Source organism: Falco naumanni, chromosome 3 (genome assembly GCF_017639655.2).
Source record: "Falco naumanni isolate bFalNau1 chromosome 3, bFalNau1.pat, whole genome shotgun sequence".
NCBI lineage: Eukaryota > Metazoa > Chordata > Aves > Falconiformes > Falconidae > Falco > Falco naumanni.
In genome coordinates this window covers 99,059,023-99,086,086 of record NC_054056.1, presented here as the reverse complement: position 1 = coordinate 99,086,086, position 27,064 = coordinate 99,059,023, and the positions used below count along the sequence as shown (strand labels likewise).

Genomic DNA, 27,064 nt, shown 5'->3' with positions numbered 1-27,064 from the left:
TTTTGTTGTTAGGCATTTAAAATGTTACATTGCTGTCCCTCTTGTATTGCACTTCATTTTATGTTTTTCTACTGTTTGATGAACAGTTATTCGCTAAGTTGGTACTTTAAAGCTTTACTTAAATAGCATGCCAGGAAACACACTAGTCTGGTTCATGAGTGAATTTTTAATAAAATACGTATTCAGACGTTAAGCTATATTTAGAGTTATAGTTAAGAGTATATATAAGTAACTGAAGGTCAGAGAACATTGCAGTGATCTTTTAATTATTCTCAGTTCAAATATTAGTGATGCAGTTAACTTCTTTTTTTTTCAGCATTAAGGTAAAAGTATGAAATGAATAGAGAAACAGCTGGCCTAAAGCAGAACAGATTTTCTCAGTGGTGTGATGTGACAATATTGTGGTCAGAATGTGTCCATAATGCACTCAAATTCGATATTCTGGGAGGAAAGGAAAAGAAAAAAAACCCCTAAAAGTAATTTTTTCCTTTATTTGGGGAGCTATCTTAAAGTGAGGAAGCTCATTGGAACTGATTTGAAGAAAACAGCAAAAAGGAAAGTATTTACTGGTGACCTGGAAATCACGTAGAAATACCATTTTAGAGTCTCATCAATCAAAAGCAAAATCTAAAGGGATCACCAAAAGAGGTGGTGAAACAACATGGTCAAGGAATCTAATAGTAGTTAAAACATATTCTAGGGAAAGGAAAGCATGTTCAAAAGAGAGTAGTAAAAAGTGTGGCCAACAGGGTTTTGAGAAGCAAACTTAAAACATATGAACCTAATCTAACCACTAATATAGTTTTTCAAAGATGAGAAACCCAGGAAATTTATTAAAGTGACAACAAAAGTTCTGTTATGTTTGTTATATTACATTACTGAGGTAAGTAGAGAGGTCTTGTATTAGAACTATTTTTTTTGGCTCTAAGGAATGTGTCAAAATTGAAGCAGTTGTATAAGAGAGATGCTAAAGAAAATCAATCAACAGAACCACAGAAAGTTGCTAAGATGAGACAGTCTTTTCTGTGTAGTTCTGAAAGAGCCTAGATATGAAGTAGAAATATTGAACCTAAGGTTAAATTAGCTTTTCTATCAGAGTAGTGGAAGGTGATGAACATGTCAAAAATCTGCCATGATGAGCATATGCCCGGTTTCCACAGTTAGAAAATTGGTGGAGATTATAAAAAAGAGCAGAACTAAGAGACACATAGTTAAACATGTTAAAGAAAAGAAATTTTAGGTACTTCAGAAATGATTTGAAAATAGACTCAAAATTTGATTAAAAGTCTTTATGGATATATCAGACATAGACAGCATGTTCATCTAAATGTGCGTTCAGACTTACAAGGTCACGTTACTTCTGTTGACAAAATCAGCTCTGAAAGAAAGGCGTTCTTTGGAGTATGATGAAAACTATAAAGCTGGGGACTTCCCAAGTTTTATTGCCATCACTGTATTCACTTGGAACAGAAACTGTCAGACTGTGTAATTTTAAACCATGACCTCCCTCTTTTGCAGAAATACGTTTCTCCTGCTCCTTCCTAGTCTATCTGCTGTCCTAGACATTTGCTTTCCTTATGTGTACCCAAAGCTTGATTTGCAATGGATATGCATAGAACATTTGAAATTAACAATGTAGTTGTAATCTTGCTTCAAATATAAATTTTCAAGAAATAGCAGGACAGAGTAGAATCAGAAAGCTACACATAAAAGACGTAAGCAATATGCATAGCTATTCTTTCGCTCAGTCAAGTAAGAGTTCAGGATTTTAACACTGGTGAAAGTCTGTGCTTCATGTTATGCAAGAGGCCATGTTGATAATGTTGATTAAAATGGCCATTCTTAGTCTTATGTTAATCTGTAACAAGTGGTTGAAATATCTTATTATGTGCTGACATGCCACACTGTTATTCAAAATCAAGTAGAGACACTACTGGTAATGTCAGAATAATGTAACTGGCTTAATTAGAAATGGTATTTCTTTGGTATGTAGAACCACTTCCACCAGGTATAGTAAAAGCACTCTAGGTTAAATTAATGAGTTTTGTGGGTATTTTCATTTTTGCCAGTTTGTTTCATTTAAAGGCTAGTCTTATGTTATTATTTATTTTATATTTTTAATTGATACTTGTGCTCATAACTGTTCAATCAATAGACCACTTAATTTGGCTATTGTTTATTTTACTGTTAACAATTGTTTCTTACCCTGGTTTTTCTTTTTTTTTCCCCTGTGTTTCAGGAGTTGGGTCCTTGTTCCTCAGGTTCTGGGATGAATTATTTAGTTTTATCTTCTTCTAATGTGAACATGATTGTACTTATGGGTTGTGTATGGTTTTTCTTTTTTTTCTTTTTTTTTTCCTTTTTTTTTCTTTTTTCTTTTTTTTTTCTCTCTTATGTGCCTTTTTTAGTCTGATACTTCAACATCTTGGTTAGTAGCTGAGAGCAAAAGTTCTCCACAGTAGGAATAATAGGATGGGTTTTTTTCTCTGCTGGTCATAGAGAGTGCTTAGATGACTAGACAGCTGTGTATTAGGAACTTAGAATTAAGAAACGTGAATCTGTGGCCTCACCTATGGCAATATTAAAAGACATTTTGCTTGCCATTTGAGAGAGACAGGTGCTTGCACATGTCTATCCCAAATACCACAGGGTGAGATGACTAGTCCTCTGGGAAAATCTATTTCTTTTTAACTTTTATTCCTTTACACATATGTATCTAAAAGCAGTGATGCTTTCCTGCTGTCGTTTGTTTGGATTATTTGTGTTTCAGTATATATTTCTTTTTCTCTCAGATGTGTTATTTAATTGTCAGACTTAATTTGCTACTGCTTTGAGAATGACCGTGTGTAAACCTTGAATTAGCATTGAAATATTGAAATAAGCAGTTTAATTGAGGTGACTGTTATTGTTGTTATTTTAATGGATTTTTTCCCTTTTAACACAGAACTGTGTTTATTAGGGTTAATATTTTTTTGGGTGTACTATGGCATTTTATTCTCTATGAAAATTACTGTTTTGACATTTTTCTCTTAAGAACAGTTTGTTATAGCAAACTGATATTTACTTTCAAGAGATCAATTCACTGATAAATTTAATCACCCACATGTCCACTTGAAAATTGGAAGGGGGAATCCTTTAAGGAAGGGAATTTGGAAAGTGGGGACTTCTATCTTCTTAAGATTAACTTAAAAGTCTGTGTTACAAACATAACAGCAATGATGGTGAAGAAAGCTGAGATTGAGCAAGATACAGTGACTTTAGTTAATTTATCTTAGTTGTCAGATCTCAAATGTAAAATTAATTCATCAACTATTACTGTAGTTTCCTGTCAAACTGCTGATACATGTACACTCTCAAAATATTGGAAATCACTTGGAAACCAAGTGATCATCAGTCACTTGGAAACCTAATGAATTATAGGGTTTTGTTCTAATTTTATAATATTATTCTCAGATAATTCAAGAAAAAGTTTATTCTTTGTAGCAGCTGTGATTCACTGCTAGTGCTAGAAAACTCATTTGGGTAAAGGGATGTTCTAGAGACATGCAGATGGGCAGTATAAACATTAATGGTTTTTGAATAAGTAATACACTCATTACAGCCAACCCACCCCTAAAATAGTGAGAATCTTACTATTTAAACAAGATTCAGGAGATTATATCACTTACCAGCTGTAGTAATAAGTAGATTCTTGGCTCTGTGCAGTTCTAAATGAACTGATAGATCTGGTGAGTTCTAAGAAAATTCATCATTTCATCCTCACATTTAGTAGGTTTCTTCTCCTGCGTAATGAAAAGATGTTTTAAATATTTCCTTGTCCACTAAGGTTATGAAACAAAAAATGCTCTCAGTAAGACTTCAACTGCATTGTCTGTCAAGTGACTTAGAAGCAGTCATCACACTCTTCATCAAATAATAAGAATTACTCTTTCTTAAACCAAATAAATAATGAAATATAATTTAGATATAAAAAGTGCCCAAGTGAATAAACAAATAATACAAGTGAAATATTACAACTGACAAAAAAATATTGCTTCCAAAAAAAGTAAAAAAAAAAGTTTCTGATTGGAAGGGGTGATTATTTCATGTGAAAAGATCTGTAAATCTTTCAACATCTTTCATTCATACTTTCTTATGAGTCAGTGTCTCAATTCTGCTATTGTGGCTAAAAATATGTTAAGCTTTGTTAATCTCTGACTTATTTTTACTTCTACGTATCTGTCATGTAATGCTTTTTTCCTCTTGCTATCTAAATAGACTTGGAAGACTCTGAAACGGTCTCCCCCAGAAGACTCTATTACTGCCAGTTGTCTCTTCTGTTATTTTTTATTCATTTGCTATGTTGGTGGATAAATTGTTTTAAAGTAATTGTTTGTTTTCCTCCAGAAGTTCCTTAAATATCATGTCAAAGCTTTGCTACAGATGGTTGACTTGAAAAGCATTTCTAACTTTTTATTTAGTTACTCTTTTTCAGTGGTGGAAGCTGTAACTCTGCTGTGCTCCTTCTAAGGAATGAACCAGTTCTGAGGCACAGGCTGATTGCAAAGATCTGTTCCACCTCCATTTGTTATAAGCAGAGGTTGTTTCAGTGCAGAGTTTTATTCTAGCACAAAATATGTTAGACATTTTCTCTTATTGGATGGCTCCGTTTTCAGAGCCTGCTACTTTAGCTACATATTATTCACAAAAAGAAAATAAAACATTGCTTAAATGAACGACAACCTTATTCAGAGCGTGTTTCTGAAGTGAGCCAGACTTCTGGAAAAGTATCTCAGGGAGTTCTAGTTCAATGAAGCCAGAGATATCTGGTGCAGTGAGAAACCTGGAGTGGAGGCACCTCACCATCTTCCAGCTTGCCTGGAAACGCTAAGCCAGACAGACCTCAGATCTTGTCCCTTGTTACAAAGGCAAGCATCGTTAAAAAAAGCCTTTGCCTATTGCAGAAAGCCAATGTGATCACTCCGTGAGGCCTTCATGAGCCCCACAAACTTCCTTCAAAAGTTAAGAAAAAAATAGTGCAGTACATATCACTTAAGAGTCTAGAGGACTATATAGCACAGTGGAAATTAATTAATACCACTGCTACCTCTTGAATTATTTTTCTTAAAGAAAGCTGTTTGTTGCAGTATTAGTAGAAAAACAAAGAATTAAGATTAATAATTGTCTGCAGTAGAGCTACTTTAGATTCAAAATTTTATAGTGCATCTGTTAATCAGGGATTTAACATGACACCTAATTTCAAGCAGGTTATTTTTTTAGTTCTATCAATAAAATCTTAATACATTAAACATATTGATTTAGTATCTGACTATGCTTAACTACTAGGTAATTTGACATCTACAGGCCAAAGGCTTTGGTAATGAATAATTCCTGATCTGTAGCTCTGCCCTGACAACAGAAATTGAAATACTATATAGAATAAGATTTTGGGTTATAAAAAGTGGGAATCTCATCTTTCTTTATTTTCCTCTCTAATATTTTGACAATTTAAATGGGAGCACAGGACTTTGCTTTTACACTTCTGCAGTATATTGCCCATCTAAAATGAACATAGATTAACTTAACTGGGACAGAAAGAGAAATATGCCTCATTTCCAGATAATTGCATTTGTTCAGAGAAATATAGGAAAAAGAAATAAGGAAGCAATAATTTTGCAAATAGATGATCTTTTCACTATTTGAATAACAGCCAATATTATGAAGGAGCCATCAGCTGTGATCACATTCTACAGCAAAAAAAAATGTAGGATTTCAAGCTTCTTCCACATCTCATTTCATATCAGAAAATTCACTTCAGACTTTCCATACACTTGGCTAAAATGAGAAAATTCAGTAAACTAATTTTAAGCAACACATGATTTCAGTACTGAAGAAAATAATGTAAAACTTTAAAATTGTGTACACCACAGTTCTTAAGGAAAACAGGAATAGAATTGAAATTTAATAATAATTAGTCATTAAATTGAGAGCAAACATTTTTAAAGCTAGGCTAAAATTCTCCTCTGTATTTTTTTATACTATGTATACACATACACAAAAATATATATATGCACACACACACCATATATATATATGCATATATAAAAATATCTCCTTTGAATTTTTGCCCCTAAATGTAAAACCGTATTTTGTATTGGGCTGTATAAAATCTGCTTCTTATACCTTCAGAAAGACATTTAGTTTAGGTTTAAAGATTTCAAGGAATGGAAACTGAAGATAAAAAGTTATTTGGATCTGTTTTTCATTTTGTTGTTTTAGAGGTAAAAGTTGATGAACTGTTAAATAAATTTGCATAGCATATTTGCTTGTGTGATTAATTGCATTTTATATATTTATATATACTTCACGTATACATTAACAAAAGCAGAAGCTGAAAGTTAGCTTTAGCTTCTGCTAAATTTTCTTTTGCTTGTTTTTATTGAAAAGAAATAGGTACTGTCCTCTTGAAGTATCTTCCTTAAAATGTATCAAATAATCTTTCTCTGCTAATTCAGAGAGATTTTGAGTTCCTTGATTTTATCTATATAAGGCATGTTTTCCTGATTATACATCTTTCAGAAAGCTTACAAATTTTTTTATAATTCAAGATCATGATAGGTTTTTAATTTTTGGAAGAAGTGCCTGTTGGTGATGTTCCTGTTTTGTACTTTGTTCATAACCTTTTTTTCTTTATGCATTTTACCTTTCAACATGAAATACTACCTTTCCTCTTCTAGAAAAAATAAAACAGCCCATCACACTATAACAGTTCAGAGAAGCACCAAAAAATTGGAATGTACTCCTTTCTCATGCTACAGTCAATTACTAGAAATAGATATATAACCAGTTATAAAAAGGTGAAGTACTGTCTCTTGTCTGCTCGGATATACTTAGCAGATATTTATATGTCTTGTTCTTCCAGGAATCATCAAAAGATTCAATAACTTCCCAGAAGCAGTTATCAGAACATCTAAACTTAATTGATTTTAACAAAGTTGTTGGCAACTATTTCTTGTCCTATAATTTATGGATTAAAAGAATAAATAATTTCTCTAATCTTTATTTCAATCTGCCACATCTTCAAAAAGTGAGCAGCTTGCCCATGGTCTCATTCTTCTCTTTTGGAGGCTAAACAAAACCAATTATTTCAAAATTTCCTGGTAGATAATAGAAACTTTTTTTCCTTTCACACCCCCCCCCCCCTTTTTTTTTTAAAAGGGCAAAAACTCAATGTGATGTTTTTATTGAGACTTAACCACTCTTGAATGGATCAGAAATGATACTTTCTGTCCAATACATGAAAGTCTAGCTTAGTGGTGTCTTTGTCTACAGCAATCTCCTATTGAAACTCACAATCAGTATTTGATCCATTAAGTTTTTCTGCAATAGATTGGTTTGGATTTTTTTCCAATAACATTATCATTACTTCAGTTTCAGTTAATGATTAAGGCCCTGCTTTGATAACTTTCTGAATTCCTGAGGGAATTTTGCTAGCTTCTGGTGGCCTCTGCTTTAACTAACCACTTTATTAACATGTATTAGTCTGAGCTTCTCTGTCATTTTTTAAATCAGTTTTATTTACCGTAATTAAACTGTGTTGTAAAGACTGAAGACATGATAATATGGAAGGTTTCCATATTCTTTATGATACTTTTTTCATTGGTACTGTTTTCCAGTTGTATGATGGTGCACTCGCTTTCTCTGTATTTGTTGGTGTCTTTTTATTTCTAACGTATGTCTGTGTTCCCAAACAGCAACTAAAATACATATTTCTATATCAGATTGTCTTTTCCATATTCATTGTATTGTCAAAACAATGTTATGTGCTTCATCACTTTCACATTTGCAGACTGATACCCACAGTAATATTTACTGTAATTTGAAAGTTCAGAAGAAATTCTTCTACCATTTTTCTCTGTTAAGATTTCCTTTGCATTATTTTTTATCATTATTTTATTTCTTGGTGGTGATATATCAGTCACTATATGCATTTTCTCGTTATCAGTATATTGGTCTTGACTTAAGCACTACAAGAAACCATTACAAATGAAAATTGTATAATTTGGGTTAAAAATGATAAACAAAATGACATGGTGTTATATCAGACTAGGAAAACCAGCAATCAATGATTTAATATATGTGCTGGTTTTGTCTGGGATAGAGTCAGTTTTCTTCATAGTAGCTAGTATAAGGCTGTTTTGATTTTCGGCTGAAAATAGTGTTGACAGCTCAGAGATGTTTTCATTGCTGCTGAGCAGTGCTTACAGTAAAGGCCTTTTCAGCTTCTTACATCACCCCACTAGCGAGTAGGCTGGGGGTGCACAAGAAGTTGGGAGGAGACACAGCCAGGACAGCTGACCCCAAGTGACTAAGGGGATATGATGTCATGCTCAGCAGTAAACTAGGGGGAAGGTTGGCCTGGGGCTACTGCTCAGGGACTGTCTGGACATCAGTTTGTGGTGAACAGTTGTTTTCATTTGCACCTCTTGTCTTTCCTGGGGTTTATTTATCTCTCTTTGTTGTTATTATTATTGTTGTTGTTAATATTATTATTGTCATCATCATTTATATTATTATTATTGTTGTTGTTGTTGTTACTACTACTGCTACTACTACTATACTGTTCTTATCTCAGCCCACAGGTTTTCTCAGTTTTCCCCTTCCAATTCCCTTCCCCCTATCCTGCTGGTGGCGGGGTGAGCGAGCTTGTGTTGTGCTTCGTTGTCAGCTGGGGTTAAACCACGACAATATATTAAACTCTAAAAACATACATCATGTCACCAATTAATTATTTTTCTTATCTCACTCATTTAAACCAACTAAGTATTAGTTATCCTAGTCTGGATTTTGGAACATTGACCCATTAGATAAAAAGTCAGTATCCCATCAGCAGTTCTTCAAGGCATAATTTTCCTTTTTTTGCAGAGTCTATGCACTTAGTTTCTTATTGTATTTGTAACATAATCACATTTATGTGCATTCCCATTGATTCCATTGAGGAATGCTGCTTAAAAATGGATGGTGCAATATGGCACTTAAATCTGCAATTACAATTGTATTATATTAGATCTTAGCTGTAGGAGCTAGAAATTAGGTAATCTGAAAGTAATAGGAATTAAAAGTTTCAAGCTGTAGAAAAAAAGATATGTTAGCAAAAATAATCATTTCTTCAAAAGATGGGAGATTTGAGATTGATTCTCATAGTTATATAGTACATTCTTCCCGTCTTTTTTGCTCAAGTTTTTTTTTTTGGTTTTTTTTTTTTTTTTCTTTTTTTTTTGGGGGGTTCTTTCTTTTTGTTAAAATGCAAAGGCATGATGGCAAACATGAACAATAAGCACGTGGCAGAGGTTTTTAACCCTGTAATGTTTTGCTGGAGCTATAGAAAATTTTACTTTATAGCAGCAGTTAGGTGTAGATTACAGGGATCTGTGGTTCTGTTATGTGATTTTGCCTCTCTGCAGTGATCTTCTTTTACAACTAGTGTATGCTGGAATTTGAGAAAAGGTGTCACTGCTGATGGTAATGCATTTTATATTGTGTTGTCTATTTACTTATGCATTGCAATGAAGAGGTAGAATTTAGTTCTTTAAAAAAGGTGCATGAATACTAATGATCAAGATGGGTAATCTTCCAGATAAAAAAGCTTACCAAGATACAGAGTGGGTCATACTTCGTTGTTGTCAAGGGCTGCAGGAGTGCTATTTTTCAAGACAAGATACCATTACAGTAAATTCAGCACACACAGAAAAGGAACTTTTTGCCATTAATGCTTAATAATGTTTCAAGGAAGCAGCGAGCAATGCATCAACGCACTGATTCTTATCACATTCTTATCACAATCAAGTCCCTTTCTCTGCTATTAGTGTTCCATTGCTGATCCTGAAAAGCAGGACAAGGACAGCATACTGAGCAGTATTTTTATATGTCAGAGAATAAACTAAAACAGAAACAAATGCAGAAAGTCATACAGTATTTTAGAGTCTAAGCAAACATTATTAAAAAAATAACGGAATACTATTGGAGAATTACATTAGAAAATATCATTTGCCTTTTGAAATTTTTGTTGTTAGTTGGTTTGTTGATTTGTATTGTTCTGCAGGATTTTTTTATTCCTAGGGAAATGGTGTTCAGCATTTGTTGCTTTTTTTATGTTAAATAACACAGTTTACATTTGTAGGTGTTACGGGTCTGTTAGAATTTTAACTGTAGGTAGACCTTCAAATGCATAGCATAATGAATAGACTTTCTGATTTTCACAGCCTTTAGATTTAAAATTTTGATGTTATTAGGAAATGAAATAAATCACTGCACTGTAAAACCATTGCAGAGGCAATGAGCTCTACATAGCTGAAGTAAACATAAGTGAAAGTCAATGGGTAGCATTGTCATGGTAGAATTATTATATCCAACCAATCAATGCAAGGCTAGATATTTTCCAGAGGCAATAATATGTTTTATTTTTGTATCAAATTAATATTTTAAATTCACTGTAGCTATGGTTTCATGTCCTTAGATCCATCTTTAATTTCTGAACAGTAATGTTTAGTGATGGTCAGGGTAGAAACTTATCTTCCTGAAACATTTGACATTTTAAAGTAAATATTTCCCAAAAGGTAAGGGAGGAAATATAGTAAGTGAATTCTATCGGTTTACTAAAATATCAACTAAACCTCTTCCTCTCTGATGATACATTGAGAAAGGTCTTGGAGAGGACAGTTTTGCTGCTATAAAAACTAAATGGCTTGCCACCTAATGATTTACTAAGTTAAACGTTTTCTCAGATTGCAGAGGTCACCTGTGTACTCACATCTTGATTCAACTTTTCTTTAAACTGTTTGCTTTTGAGACCCAGGAATGTGAATTCTTGCAAGGATAAAAAGTCTTTATAGCAGCAGTTGGAAAATTATGGGAGAGACCATAAGGGAGAAGGTAAACTCAGAAAAGGCAGTGTGAAAAATCCAGAATGAGGACACTGAGTGAAAGAAATTACTATGAAATACTCAATGCAAGTATTTTGTTGTTGCTGCAAATTAAATTTTACATATGTCAGAGTGACAAATAGTTCATCTCTAAATCAAATCTGTACTGAGCATGTTGTAACATAGGCTGCAGGCAACTCTGCTGAGACTTTGCACCTAAGGCAGCCCTGCTGGAAATCCTGCTTCCAGCCTTGTACTGTGTCTTTTGTCTTTTTATGAGACCAGGTACAGGGCCACTACATAACAAGTGCAGATGTATGTTGCTTTCATGAGATTCAATGTGTGGGAAAAACATTTAGGTGTTTCAGACAATTGTCCTATAAACATTTCAATTAATATCACTTATAAAAATTAAATGGCATTATCTTCATCTTATAGAGACATTGAAGATGTTTTAATCAAACTTTAATACTAAGAACTCAGATTTTTCAATATGCTGTACGGCATTTTAAATTATTTTTTTAATTTGCAAACATTTCTGGATTTAATCACTTTTGGAAATCTATGTGCATTTGTCAATGACATTATTTTGTGTAATTTTTTTCATACAAGCTGTGATAAAACTTCCTTTCAAATATTTTGAAATATTTTGCCTAGATGTATATATAGTTATAGAATAATTCTACCTTAAATAATCAAGAACATTTTGAAAGTGTACTAACTCTTGAATTCCTGTGTATGACTCAAACTTAGTTTTTCCGTTTTCCTAGCTTTAAAAAAATGCCATGGTGACATGACTTTGAAAATACAGTTTGTTGCCAACATTATACAGCATTACAATATCAACACACATTGACAGTGTTACGTATTTAGTAGAGATATAACTCAAAAGTCACTGCTGATTTTAGATACACAATTACTAATATCAGTAATTTGTAATGTAAGACATTACACTGGAGTGAATAAAAACTTGTAAATTTTGCAGTAAATTTGATTTTCAATTGTTTGAGAAATTATGCCTGAGAAGTTTAATTTGTGGGAAAATGTACATTTATTTAAAAGAAGCTATCGTTGTTCTGTTTTAAGCATACTAGTAGTTTCAGAAAATCACAAATAACTTGCTTTACATAACTTGTTGGATTAAAAAAGAACAGTGTTATAAAGAATCTGGACTTTATAAATAATGGTCCACTATTATTTGTCAAGTACTAAATATATAGCTATGAACTTAAAATTAAGTATTGATATTGGATGCTATTACTTCAAGTTTTATTAAAAATTAAAGGTGAAGTTCTGTTCCTTTTGTTGTCATTGGCATTGACTTCAGTGGAATTATAATTTTACCCTGAATTTACACATTATTGTATATATGCTAATTAGGGAAGTATAATAACGATATGAGTGCTGGATTGGGACAGTATTATTGGTCTTTGTTGCAGTAACTAATTTATTCAACTCACAAACAGTAAAGAAGGAAATGGGGTTAGGGAGAAGAAATAAGCATTTTGGCAATCTTATTTCTCTAGCTTTGGTGCTTCTGTTGCATGTATTCTTCCATATTCTCTCCTGTTTCATCCAAAATCTGGAATAAAAAATTTTGAGTACTCACAAGCCGGTATGCAGATAAGTTTTCATAAAAAATATTTACCACATTCAGCTAGTGAAGAGTTTCTAGTTTATGTTTTTCAAATAAGCGAAGTAAATCCCTGGATATGAGGCTCAGCCAAGACTATTACCTTTTGGCAAAAAGTACCAATATTTCTATTCTCTAAATACGTTCTTACAAGGAAGCATGAATTTCTGATATTTCACATGACAGTGGATTGAGGGAAGACAATGAGACTATTCTTTCAGCCATAGAGAACAATATCCTGTGTGTGTATGGTAGTCTTAGTGCTTACTCTGTATCCCAGGATGGGTGCTTATCAGTAAAGCTGTACTGAACATTAACAAGACTACATCCTCTTCTGGGTCCTGAATTGCTAATCTCTAATGTATGTGCCACATCTACCACATACATACATACATGCACAAGCAAAAGTCAAGATCCTTCTGTTGACCTATTATTTCAAATACCATGACTTTTGTGCTAGCACATGAAATCATTTACAAATTGTATATGCAGAATGGAGCAATAGGTTCCATCTGCTCTGTTTCAGGTACGCAGTCTGTCAGACTTTGCACCTACACCATACTGAGAGGAAACCGTGTTAATTCAGATTACAGAAATCTATGCTCAAAGCGATGGGGTTCTAAATTGCTAGCATTAAAAGATGTGTCCTTTTCATGGTATACTCTACCATACACATTTTGTGTGAATTAGCTAAAAGTAGTCTTAAAACACATTATTTTTAGCTATGCTAATAAATAGCTTGTATTTAGTATGACAAGTAATGAGATAAAATCTGAAATATTAAGAAAACCATTTTACTTAATCTAGCTGTTTTGAGAGCATACCACAAAACGCAGATTTTTTTTGTTTAGCAAATGAAACATTGACTTGTACTCATTTTAGAAAGTCACTTAATGTCTTAACAGGAAAAAAAATTAAGTAGATATGGTAACATTAAAATCATTAAGAACTGTTTTATAGTCCAAAATAGTTAGAATAAATATTCTGAACAGATGCCATAATCTTCACAATAGATTAAACTACTAAGTTACAAAGTGTATATGAGAAGCAGGTAACATACACAGGAAAGGAGTAACCACTCATGACTGTTTCATATAAATAAATGCACCTGAACATCTGACAAAGAAAAGAAGAAAAAGCAGTGTTTCTTTCTTGACAGTTTTGAGTAGTGCCAAATGTTAACTTCTATTGTTAACCTTAGAAAAATACATTGTTGTTGCAAATAGCATTGTTATTTATCTGCCATTTTGTCAAGTATTATAGCTATTAATGGTAGAATAAATATGATGTTTGTGTGATAAAGAGAAGTGTTTGCTCAAAACTTTAGATGTAGAATGTTATAAATAATTGAGATATAAATAAGTGGTACTTCATGTTCAGTCAAGGAATCCTGACTTTCTTATTTCAGTAGTTCTATATATTATTTTGAATTATGAGTCTATTGGCATGAGTAAGAATTTAGTAGTGTGTGGAAGGGCTGCATAATCTATGCTTTTATCAGAGTATAAAGCATCATAAAAATGAATAATAGCTTTATATGCTGTGAATAATAACATACTGTGTATAAAGCACATCATTATTTTATTAAGGAGGTTGATAAATGGTAAAGAAAAACAATAATTGATCCTGAAAACTGCAGTGTACCATCAATTCTCTTTTGATATGTGAGAAAGTTGTGCATACTCAGTACTTCACAGGATATACAAATTTAATCCTGTGTAGAAGTGTAATAAAATTTACTGTAATAGCATATACCAACAAACAACAAATCAATTTAAATTGATTTTTTTCTAATATTATATTATTCAAAACCTTTACTTTCTAGCACCCTGCGGGAGCCGGTCAACAGGCTCTGAAGGCACTGTATTATCACCAAACTACCCCAAGAATTACAGTGTTGGTCACAACTGTGTTTACTCTATCACCGTTCCTAAGGAATTTGGTAAGTAGGTCTGGTTTCATTCATGGCTTTTTTTGTTGTTATTTGTTTTGATACTTTCAACAATTCTGGGTGATTTGCATGATTGCTTTCATAGTAAACATATTAATGTGAAAAGGCGCTTTAAACTGACAGTCCTGTTTATGCTTTTTATCATTTTGATAGTGCTCTATTTTATCAAAGTGCTTATATTTACCATTATCTTTTGAGATTACTGATGTTCATTTATTTTTGTCTCACTGTGACAGCCAACATGTAACTTAAAACATTGCTGTGATGCTAGCCAAATATATTAGTGATACCAGGCAAGGTTTCTCTTCAGCCAAGATCACGTGCCAAGGCTCCAGAAAGTGTAACATAGCTCCAGCTAGTCCATGTAAGCAAGGAAAGCAATGTTTGCTTTTGGTAAAAACATTGCTTCTGGTAACACTGCTCTCATAATCCTTGGCTTCTGTGCATCATGAGGCAAAGGCATAGTTGTTCTGGGGAATGAAATTAGAGCAGCATGCACCTGTCTGGTTTTTGTAGATTCCCAGATCCTCCATCAAAACTTTATTCCTGTCTTAACATTTTTTCTGATGACTAGATGAATCTTTTAAAGATGCCTTCTGTCCCACACAAAGACAGGATCTTTACAGCACTGTTCTATCTCTCTGGGTTTATGAATTATTTTATCTCACTTTATTTTTAAACAATGCCTATGATGACAGCTGACGGTTTGTGGTTCGCTTTGACTCCTTAGTAAGCAGTATGCCACATACTAAATATAATTTATTCTTTAAATACCCTTGCTGCAGATTTATGCTCAGATAAGTAGAACTTTACTCTGACCCACTGCTCACATCTCAGTTTGTCAAATAACAGGTGCCTGGGAATGGGTATGGGTATTTATTAACCTCCCTTCATGTTGATTCTACAAACATTTTATCCAAATTAAACACAATGCTTGAACTGCTGTGTATCCATCTGCCACGCTTATGATGACTGAACTCCCTTAATAGCCAATTAATTTGTTCTTATGTATAACACAGAGGTACATAGGCTACTATAAAATAAATAGGTTTTTACAGGTATTGTCTCCTAAGCCATGGAAATCTCTGCTTTAGAACATTAAAAAAAATTAAACGCATTTGCATAATTCTTGATTTAATTCTAGCAGTTACAAGCATATGCTTTTGTCCTAGCTTATTTATTTTAGGTAAACTGGAAAGATTATGTACTCCTATTTCCATCAAATCTGATACGTGTTAGTTTATGACACAGATATCAACATGTACATTTGGGATTTACACAGTAAGGGATTTAAAATGTTAATGTGCTATACTTCATATATTTGACAGTCTGGATGGAAATGTAATTTTGTGATTTCTGGAAAGAAAGACAGAATCCCCAAAACAAGACTTGGAAATGGAGAAAAATCCCACTGTTTTGCATAGTTACTTGGAATGATTTGACAGATACTAGTTTTCTTTATGCATTAAACATGTTAAGAACAATATTAAGGAATTCTGTTTGACCCTTTCACAGTGCCTATACAAAAAAACCCCAAACAAACCACAAACCAAACCTCATATGAAGAAGAATAAGCATGGTTTAGATATAATAACCCTGCCATACAAGGATTCAGTGATGTATTGGGGTTGTGATTATGGTAGAGTATGTCATATCCCTCAAGCTCTTTGGCTGTTATACCTCAGGATAGACCTTTACTCTTTTTCTTGTGTTTTAACAGCATATTTTGACAATTATGCCAGGTATCTGTAGAATGTATTATGGAAGTATTTAATCCACTTTTATGAATATAGAAAACATGAAGACTTGTGTGTTGAAAGAGAGAGGTAAAATAATACCTGGCAGTAGCCATTCAAAAACAAGGATGACATATAGAATAGCTTAAAACAAGTATTTCCATTTTACCTGCCTTTTTTCAATGATACTCCTACAGTAATAGGGAGCAGAATTCATTGGACGAAAAGCTCAAATTTTAAAATAGGAATCTTTGTTTGAATTACACAGTTGTGTATTTTTTGAAGTTATTATTATGGTTATTTTTCTGAGCTGTGCTCTTTCTCTAATTTATTGTAACTAAAATTATTACTGTAACAAACATTAAGAAAATCAAAGTGATTATGACAATTGATTTTACCTAAGTTTTCTACACTCAAAATAATGATTTGTCTCAGTCTAAAATCTTAAACATTTGTGTAATGGATGTGTTTTACCTGATAGCTTACATTTCTATCTCATCACACTATGTTCAAGTACGGTGCAGAGATGAATAACCCTAAGTTTTTAATGCTAAGCTCTTTAAGATAAGTTTTAGGAAATTATTACCTGTAACGCTATTTTGCATCTGGATAGAAGACATTAAGGAAAGAGTCTTCACTTGCAGTGCTTGATAGAATTATGTAGGGATCACTCACTGATAAGATGGTCCTCAAAAAGTGCTGGCCTTTGTGGATAAAGACACCAGATTTTTCATGAATTCACTTGCTAATGCTCATCATGACAGGTAGATTTCTCAGATTATTCACAACAACAAGGAATCAAAACAAGTTTTTAGAGAACAAAGGAGTACTCCAGCAAAGCTGCTGACATAAGATAATTTAAAGTAATTTTCCTACAGAAAATAGAAAAAAACTCCTCTTCCATAATCCTCCATATGGCTACAACTTTCAGTGTGAAATACATTATAAATATTTGCTGAATGGAACCACTTCAGGACCTATTTTGGCATCCAATACAGTACATGAGATCTTATAATAGAGCACAGTTTAAAAAAAAGCTAAAACAAGGTCAGTATAGAAAAATACACAAACAATGGGATAGCACGTTCAGTGTTTAGAAGGGAACTCATTGGCCTGGATTAGTTTTTGATGGAGTGAAAATAAATGCTATTTCACATGCAGTTTTTCAGGTTCTGAAGCCCAAAAGTCTGTTGAAAAGTCATTGTAGTGTGGACTTTTTTTCAGTTTCATTATTCTGTCATGCAGAATCACAGTTGCAATATTTCATACCATGACAGCTTTAAGCTACAAGATAAATGATTCACAAAAGCACACAGTATGCCACAGGCAAAATCTTTTGTAAACATGGAAGACTCATCTTCTTTGACACTCTCCCACTGATATTTTAAAATGGTGTAATGATTGTTAATTGTTCAACACTGAAATCCAGCACTGCTTACAATTAAAATGCAGATGTTTAAATTTTTATTTTGTTTTCCTGATGCACATGAATTACTTTGTGTGCTCTGCTCTGCATAAGTGTCATCTATACTTCTATTTAAATTCATATTTTTAGCACTGAAATAAATTTTGTATCAACTTGCCTCAGCAAATGGCTTTTCTTTCTGTTAAAGCAAAAAGATACATTAAACATACATAGTAAAGTATATGTGTGGTTTACGAGCTATGCTATCAGAAAATTAATTATAGATTCTCAGTGGCCATCAAAAAATATGAAATTTAAATCAGAGCTTTTTTTTTTTTTTTTCTTTACAAAGAAGCTAAAAAATGCATATAATTAGGAAATGTCTAGTTTCCATGGAGACTGCACATTCGCTTTACATTTACAACATATAATATTAAGAAAATGACAAACATTTTACTGTTAAGCATATATTTTGCAATAGATTTCATAGAATTTTTGCAACGAGGGTAGATCCAATTTGCGTACTATAAACAGGGAAGTTATCCACTATTCTCAATTCTCTTCAATAACTGCCTTGTATTCACAGACACCCTTCTATTGTACAGTTATATCATTTTTAGCTTTTCCTTGTGTCTTTACTTGAATTTCTGTGTTATGAGATAGCCCTGAATTACGGTAAATAAGCAACAGAGACAAGAAACAAATAGGGCCAAACAGCAGGGTTTTGGACTTTTATTATAGTTATTATTACTACTACTACTACTTATTATTATTATAATTGTTATTATTATCATTATTTTATTTTATTTACTTATTTTATTTTTATTAAAATCCTTGAAAGAGTAACTTTTTTGAAAATACTGGAACATACACAAACAACTTTTACTTTGCCAGTAAAGACACACATTGAGCAAACAATGTTGTCAACATGTGTTTTCTGTTAGACAGCTCACTGAATCTAAAACTGTTAGACAGCTTAAAAGCTGTGTCACACTGGAATTATTTCAGTACTGTTTGATTTGATTTCAAACTGAGTATACATTTGGAAAGAAAAAAAGTTAGGCAAGGACAGATCGTAAGTAGTAGAATGTCCTAAATGACAACCTCACATCAATAAGGAATAAGAACTAAATGGTATTTATGATAATACTGAGGTCTGTTAAAGTAAGACATTTGCTTTTAATAATTTGAATCATTTGTCACTGCTGTGTACATCTTACTTTCATTTAAGGAATGTGGCAGACATGTGGACTGACATTTTTTAAATGTGAAGGATTTTACTCTTCATCTTAAATTAAAATGGATGGAAATGTCTAGTGAATAGCTAGCTTCAACAGTTTTAACCATGAACTAAGCAACTTTGAATTAAGCAGTACTTGGCTGAATGGGAGGTAAAGATGATAGAGGATGATATGAAATATCAGAATGCTACCATAGACAGGAATCTTACTCTGTTTTATTCCCTCTTTCCATACAAGCAGCCACTTCTAAGTCAGTGGGACTGCATTGTCCAAGCAATGATTACTTGTCAGCAAAGTCTTTGTGAAACCACAAAGATGCTCCAAATGCTTGTACGCACAACTGTATAAAGGCTGGAGACACTAATTTCAGCAGAAAAGGACAATGATCCAGCTTGTACCATGTATTTTATAAAAAGCAAGTCACCCCACCTTTCCTTCCCAAAAAGAGAATGGCTTCAAAATCATGACTTCCAAGAAAAGTGACCGTTATTTCATTGTACATTTTAATTTTTTTTCTCCCCCAGGTAATCATAAAACTATATTTTTTAAGACAAAATCTTCTACATTTTCCTTATGTGCTTACAAGAATTGGTATAGACAGAAAAGATTACTATCTCACAGGATACTTCGTATAAAAACTAAAAATATTTCAAAATGATGAATCACTTTATCCAGAAATTTATTGAAATTTAGTTGAGCATGACAACTAGTTAGATTAAGAGTATGGTACTCTTAATCAGTTTTCTGATTTATTTTCTCAGTTTTCTGAAGTATAGCGTGAACATCATGCAATACGGAGGATGTACATACAAATATTTATTACTAAAAATAGGAAGAAGTATTTGCTGTATGAGTAAAAAAAAATATGATAGAAAGTTCATGACCTTTTTCCTTTTTTCTTGGCATTGTTTCAATTCTGTTGCCCCGTTGTCAGTTCTCTTGTTAACACTGTTCTGTTAATGGAAGTTTTTCAAAGAATCTTGTACTAGCATCCAAAAACATTAGAATGACGTTCACCAAATTCTTAAAACTAAGCTTCAAGAGCTCAGCATTAAAAAGTGTATGGAAGTCCTTTTCTGCTGTCTTCTCCAGTCAGATAACTTAGCTTCATTCAAAAGTACATTAAAAGCAGTGTTAGCTGTGATAAAATTTAGAAACAGGCCAGAACAGAGATGTCATTGTGCAAAGGGTATCAAGCAGACACAGAAGCGGTTTTCGTCCCAGAGATGATAAGCCTGATTAAGGTAATATGCAGTCAGACATACAATAGGCAAAGTATTCTTAAGTATTCATTCTTTTTTTATTATTATTTATTTTTATGCTCTATTATCAGTATTGAAAGGAAACACTTGCAACATTGGTGTGAATACTGCTTTACATTAATTTAGCTCATTGCTAGAATATTGTTTTGATTTGAAAATTCTCTGAATGGACTTAACTGTGGCAGATATATCTTTTCATTTGACTCTTGTCAAGCTAATTTTGAGAGTTAATGAAGAACACTGAAGGGAGATAAGAATGGAGTCATTTTGCCTAGAGCCAGAAGAATATGTAGGTTGTGTGCATTGTGCTAGAAACAAATAATACACCCTCCCACCACAATGGAAATTGAATATTCTCAATGTTCATTTAATGTGCATTAAATGACTGAATATTAATTTATTTTCCACTATTATTTTGTTTAAATATTAAAAAAAACCTGATTGTTTGAAAGGTACAGTGTATTTTTAAGGCATGGTTCATTTCTTCCTCAAAGAAGATTATATAGCTATATAACAAATACAATAAAAATGCATAGAATCTGGCTCATTTATGTGCATTTTAGCAGGAAAAGAATGTATATGTGGTGAGCCACAAACATAAGAAAACTTAAAAGTCTATCTTCTGCATAATAAATGGACAATAAAAGCCTAATGGGGAAAAAAGTCTTCTTAAGTGTAAGATCTGGATCTTTGGAGTCAGATGCCATGACACGATTTGTGCTTTAATCTATATAATCCAAGTGAGGATGCTCTAAATCTGTGAATGTATCTTGTTTTGAAGAGCTTCCCTCAAACATCGTGGATTTATGTGCATATATGTTTTAGGTTTGCATGCAAAGCAAATAGGTGTGTATCCATGTAATTTAACTCTTTGGTGGAATATGTTTCATCTTATTTAATTAGGTACCTAATTATGGAAGTTATATATCTAGTCTAAGCCATTCACATGCTTGCTCTAATCAACAAAGAGAGATATATATTCCCATGCCATGATTCATTCCATCTAAAACATCTATCTTCAGTTTTTGAAGGAGATAAATTCTTTTTAATATAAAAGAAACAGTACAGCCTCATTTTGTCATATTTGTTCTGGCAATACTGTTGGTTAAATGAATTAGAGAACATTACTGCTGGTGTAATCTGTAGCCATCCAGTAGTTACATTGCTTACACATAGCTTCATGATTTCATCTTGTGAGTATATGGTAAGGCAGGCAATTTCAGATGCATTTTAGTCAGCAGCCATTTAGGGGCTTGAGCTTTGATGATTCAAATTTAAGCTTTACTTAGTGATTCTTAGTATTCAAATCTTCTAAATGTAACACCAGAGGCCAAAAAAAAATTATAAATCTGTGTCTTATTATTAAGCATATATTAGATTATAGCATTCCTGCTTGGTTAAATGTTAGATCACATACTCAAGAAGAATTTCAGGTGTTGAACTGCATTATGTTAGTTATTCTACAGGAACAGGAAGCCATGGCCTATAGTTTGTCTACACAATTAATCCATAATGGCTTTATGTTGTCATCTGGAAAACAAAAATTAAAGGCAGGATTAGTTATCTGGTGGAAATACTTTTTGTTGTGTTTTTTATTTGCCTTGTTGGTTTTTTTTGATTTTCTTAGCCACTATTCAGTATTTTCTCCTCCAGAATACATAATGAATGCACTTTAAAGTGCTACTTAAATTTTAAGTATTTTCAGAGTTTGGTATAAAATGAATTGCAATGCAAGAATTTGTTACATATGCAAAGTAGGAAATTATTTTGCCATTGATGGAAAAATTTCTTTCTTTGAAGAATATATTGCAAGGTTTAACACGATTGTGCCAAATATTTTCATTTTTCATTATATTTCAAACAGAGAGCAATAATACTAACCTCTTATTTCAAATATATTGATGATACCTAGTAGATAGTGCAAGTATTTTTTATCATACTGTTAAGTACACATTAATTACTGTGCTGCCTGCTCTCCATGAAATAGTTGGACACTGCAGTGTGACGTTTTGGGGAAAGAGAGATGAGCATTAGTTGTACAGCTATTAACTTCTGGTTTGCTTTTCTAATTAAAGGCAAAGTTTCTGTCTTTCAAGTGCTGACTTTTTTTAAAGAAGTACCAGAAGGTCATTTCACATCACTTTCCACTTATCTATGAATCTCCTAGGTTTATGATAGGAAGGACTGGCAGGTTCTATATACACAAACTCACAGCTGGGGAGTGTTTCATTCATTGGTTCAGTGCTTAACATCCTTGCCAAGTGAGCAGATGCCAAAAAAAAAAAAGTCACCATAGGGTGACTTTTAAAGGAGATCAAACTATTCAATATATTTTTGAAATAACATTTGAAGAGATTTACTATTTTAGTTGCTTAATATGATTTGAAGTCACATTTTCAATGCTGCTTTTAGATTTTTTTTCAATAAAAATGATTAGTTTTGGCTCAAATATTAATGGTGGGTTTGAATATAATAATGACCAATTTAATACAGACCACTAAACAGCTTAAGCTATTGAGTTTGACTATAAAGATATGGCAACAGTTTAGCTGTCTTTGTTATTAGGCTATTAAAAAGTGGAATGATGATAAGACCACATCTGTGGTCTTCGAAGAAATTCATGACTTCACAATAAGCAAAATAATTTCACTGTAATGCCAATGAATTGATGAAAGGTTTCAAAAAATATTTCTTCTTTTTTTCTGAGCAGTGTGACTGCAGCTGCTCCAAATATTTAATTATCAAACCTTGTTCAGAGAAAAAGCTGTTATTAAAATAGCTGAAATTAGTCTGAGTTCCTGATTCCAAATGACAGAGGACAGACTACATTACATTTGTCACTTACATGCTTTCCAATACATATTACTATTCTGAGGAGGAGACTGGGTGGTGGCAGATTTTCTAAACAATTCTGCTTTTTTGTTCAGTTCTCTTCTTAGTGATAAGGATTAAAGTACTTTAGCAGCACAATACCAAAAGCTTGCATCACCATTGATTAGATCCTTTCAACATCAAGTTATATTAATAATGAAGGTGTCATTTTTATTCTTGATCTTGTATGAGTGAAAAAAATGCTTTCTCACTCTCCAAGCCTGGCCAGCATGGGGTTGATTAGGTGGTGCAAAATTACTTTCTTCTGAGCAGCAGACTTCTGAGATTCAGGAGCATCCTGCTCTACTGCCAACAAACATCTGCAGTAGCTGGGAGCCTTCTTCATTCCTCCTGTTGGAACAAGGCCACAGTCTACCTCAGAATTCACCTGCTTGCATATGAAGCCAAGAAGAGAGCAGGTAAGCTCTCTCTGGAGAATCTGAGTCTTCAAGGATTAATTAGGTTGTGGAAAGTTATAGTTCTGCTCTTCATTCCTAGGAGTTAAAGATTTTAAAAAAAAAAAAAAAAAAAAAAAGAAGAGTAAAGTGGTTACATCAATTTTTCATGATGGATAAAAGAGCTCTTACAGCTTGTGATTCTTCTAGAAACATTAATTTTGAAAATATTACTCCATAAAATCCCAGATAACTGGAAAGGCTAAAGGTGCTTCTGTTTAGAACAAAACATAGTTTATCTGATAGGATACACTTCTCAGATAATAGAAATGAATGAGATTTGAATTTCCCTCAGGCCAAAGAATGTTTAAAACTCTATTCATCTACTCATCCAGTTAAAAAAAATTGTATCATACCAGCCCCACTTCATCTAAGCAAATGGTGTTTACTAGGGTATTGGTAGATTTGGACTTACAACTCAGATATTAAATTCTGGAAATAATTACTCCTGGCTTCATAAAAAGAATGAATAATTGTCATTACTTAGCTGTTCATAAATATCTTTAGCTGAATCACCTGAAACATTTTGAAGTTAAATCTATTTTCAGTAATCGGTAGATAAAGGCAATTGGACCATGCCTTCCTTTATGTCCCCTCCACCCCTTCCCCAATTTTTCCAACCTTTGTAGCTGCAAAAGTCAATAGGAAAGTCATCCTAACAGAACAACTGAGGAATCTCCAAATGCCTACTAGCTGATACAGAAATTTCAGTGATTAGCAGTAAGAGACACAGAAGCCTGGCCAGGGAATCCATGAGGGATCATTGTGACCATTGCCAAGTTTTCATCTTGAAGTATTCTGCTATATTTCAGGGAGGGAGTTCGTTAGGAACAGGCTAGGATCAAGGAACTGCGAAAATCCTTTTACAAAAGTCTTCTCCTTATAAAGCTTTTCAGCATTAGGCCCTGCTAGTGCAGTTATAATCCTTACTTCTCACCTTTCCTATTCATTATATTTCTTTAGATATAAATCATTCCTTTCTCAAGTAAGCTTATCTGTATTGACTCAGATGTTTGTGTTCACCACCATGTACACAGATACAATCTTCAAATATTCAGGATTTCTCTCAGCAATTTCCCTGTAATTACCTTTGTTTAGAAAACAAATAAAAAAGGGTTTGCATTCCTCACTAAACTTTGCTTTGTGTTTCTTCCAGTTGCAGTCCTGACAGCAGAAATTGGTGATTATTTCACACTCTTAAAACAGAATCTCTGAACACTCTATTTTACTAAGAAAGATTGGGATTTTTTGGCTGCTTGCTGTTTGTATCTGATTAATTATTTATAGTAATTTTAAAAGAAATATTCTAGTTATACTTGGGATAGAGCTGAATTGCATGTACTCTGTTAACATCAGTAAATTTCAGGGAAATGTGATTTAATCCTCCAAGTTAAAAAACAAACAAACAAACAAACAACATTGGAAGCCAGGCTCTTGCACATAATGTTGTGACAAAAAAAAAATAATCTCTTTTTTAATAGAGTTTAGAATTTGAAATATATTTTGAGAAGTCATTGAAATACCATGAAAATATGCCTATTTGGTGAGAGAAAGTTGCTTTTAGCTACTTCTTAGAGAAGATGTCAAATTTCTGTTTTGGAGGCAGGTGTACAAAGACAGTGAAGGATGATAGTCCTATTGTTTCTGATAGGTTCCACCTGGGCTATGAGAATTAGGCAGGAGAGTGGAAGAGGACCCAAGGGATAAATAGCAGAAGTGATGGGAAGAACAGGAAAAGTAGCGGATATGCTTATGTATGGACACATGTACATATCCATGATGTTGTCAAAGGGTAAAGCCTACCCGAAAGCAGCACTCAGCTGATGAGACTTGCCCAGCTCTTAACTGACTATGTGAGTGTTTCATGCATTTACAGGAAAAAGAAAAATTTTGTATTATTCATGGGGTGACACCTACTGAACACTGACTGCTCAGATAAAAGACAGCTGTAGCACATCTGTTAAGCTCTAAAAGATAAAATTATTCCAGCATGTGCAGAAAAGAAGAAAAAAAACCTTACAGAAGAACCTTGTGAAAGAGTTACCCTCAGGTGGAAATGGTATGTATAGAAGTCAGGATGCAAGATTTGGGCTTCTCAGGCATTTGGTGCAAGTATTCTCTTTCCATGCATGGATGGTACCAGTCACAGCCTGACTGGAGGAGCTGGTATTTGGCCAGTGTGAGTATGAAGTTATATATATTTGTCATAGAAAAGAAGTACTAGATCAGGGGACCTCAAACTACAGCCCGCGGGCCCGATACGCCCCCCCAAGGTTCTCAATCCAGCCCCCGGCATTTACAGAACGCTCCCCCCCCCCCCCGCTGGGGGTTGCGGGGGGAAACCAAGCAGCCATAGATGACTGCCTGCCACTTCATCCATGTGCCGGCTCCCTGTTTAAAACGTTTGAGGACCCCTGTACTAGATTATTGCTATCTACTTCTAACTACTACATTATCCACCCTGCTTTTTAAATATATTTGGGATTATATGTCATTCAGTGCTGTGGTTCTTTTTTTCTGACTATCACATCCCAAATTCCACTCCAACAGTGTACGTATTAAATGCAATATTGGACCATTCTGCTTTTTGCTTTTCTCCAGACTATCAGCCCCAGTTCCCTCAACTGCTCCTCATAAGACCTTTTCTCTAGACTCATCACCAGCTTTGTTGGTCTTCTTTGGATGCACTCCAGCACCTCAATGTCTTTCTTATAGTGCAGGTCCAAAACTAAACAATATTTGAGTTGTGCCCTCACCAGTGCTGAGTACAGGGAAAAAAAAATCACTTCCCTAGTCCTGCTGGCCACACTATTTCAGATATAAACCAGGATGCTGTTGGCCTCCTGGGTGCACTGCTGGCTCATATTCAGCCCGACTAATACCCCGAGGTCCTTCTCTGCCAGGCAGCTTTCAGCCACTCTTCCCGAAGCCTGCAGCGCTGCGTGGGGTTGTTGTGACCCAAGTGCAGGACCTGCAACTCCTTGTTGAACCTCATGCAATTGGCCTTGGCCCATCAGTCCAGCATGTCCAGATCCCTCTGCCGAGCTTTCCTACCCTCAAGCAGATCAACACACACCCCCCCTCCCTGAACTTGGTGTCATCTGCAGACTTGCTGAAGGTGCATTTGATCCCCTAATCCAGATCATTGATGAAGATACTGCACAGAACTGGCCCCAGTACTGAGTCCTAGGGAACATCACTTGTGACTGGCCACTGTAACTCCATTTACCACCACCACTCCTTGGGTTTGGCCTTTAAGCCAGTTCTTTACCCAGCGAAGAGTATGCCCATCCAAGCCATGAGTAGCTGGTTTGTCCAGGAGAATGCTGTGGGAAATGGTGTCAGAGACTTTAGTAAAGAATGGGCAGACAACATCCACAGCCTTTCCCTCATCCCCTAAGTAGATTGCCTTGTCATAGAAGGACCTACCATTCATAAACCTGTTGTGAGTGGCCTCATCACCTTGCTGTCCTGTATGTTCTGTGTGATGGCACTCAAGATGGTCTGCTCCATAACCTTCCCTGGTACCAAGGTCCCTGGATCCTCCTTCTGGCCCTCCCTGTAGATGGGCATCCTAGTTGCTGACCTCCATTCACAGGGACCTCCTTG

General features: G+C 34.0%; 1 protein-coding gene across 2 annotated transcripts in view; it reads left to right on the top strand.

The window, feature by feature from the left end:
* The window catches only part of CSMD3 (CUB and Sushi multiple domains 3), a 726,030-nt gene that overhangs the window by 538,796 nt on the left and 160,170 nt on the right, over nucleotides 1-27,064 (top strand). For both annotated transcript variants that reach the window (XM_040588420.1, XM_040588419.1), the window contains one exon: nucleotides 14,360-14,476. In XM_040588420.1, the coding sequence (XP_040444354.1) occupies nucleotides 14,360-14,476 (117 nt within the window). The remainder of the gene's footprint in view (nucleotides 1-14,359; nucleotides 14,477-27,064) is intronic.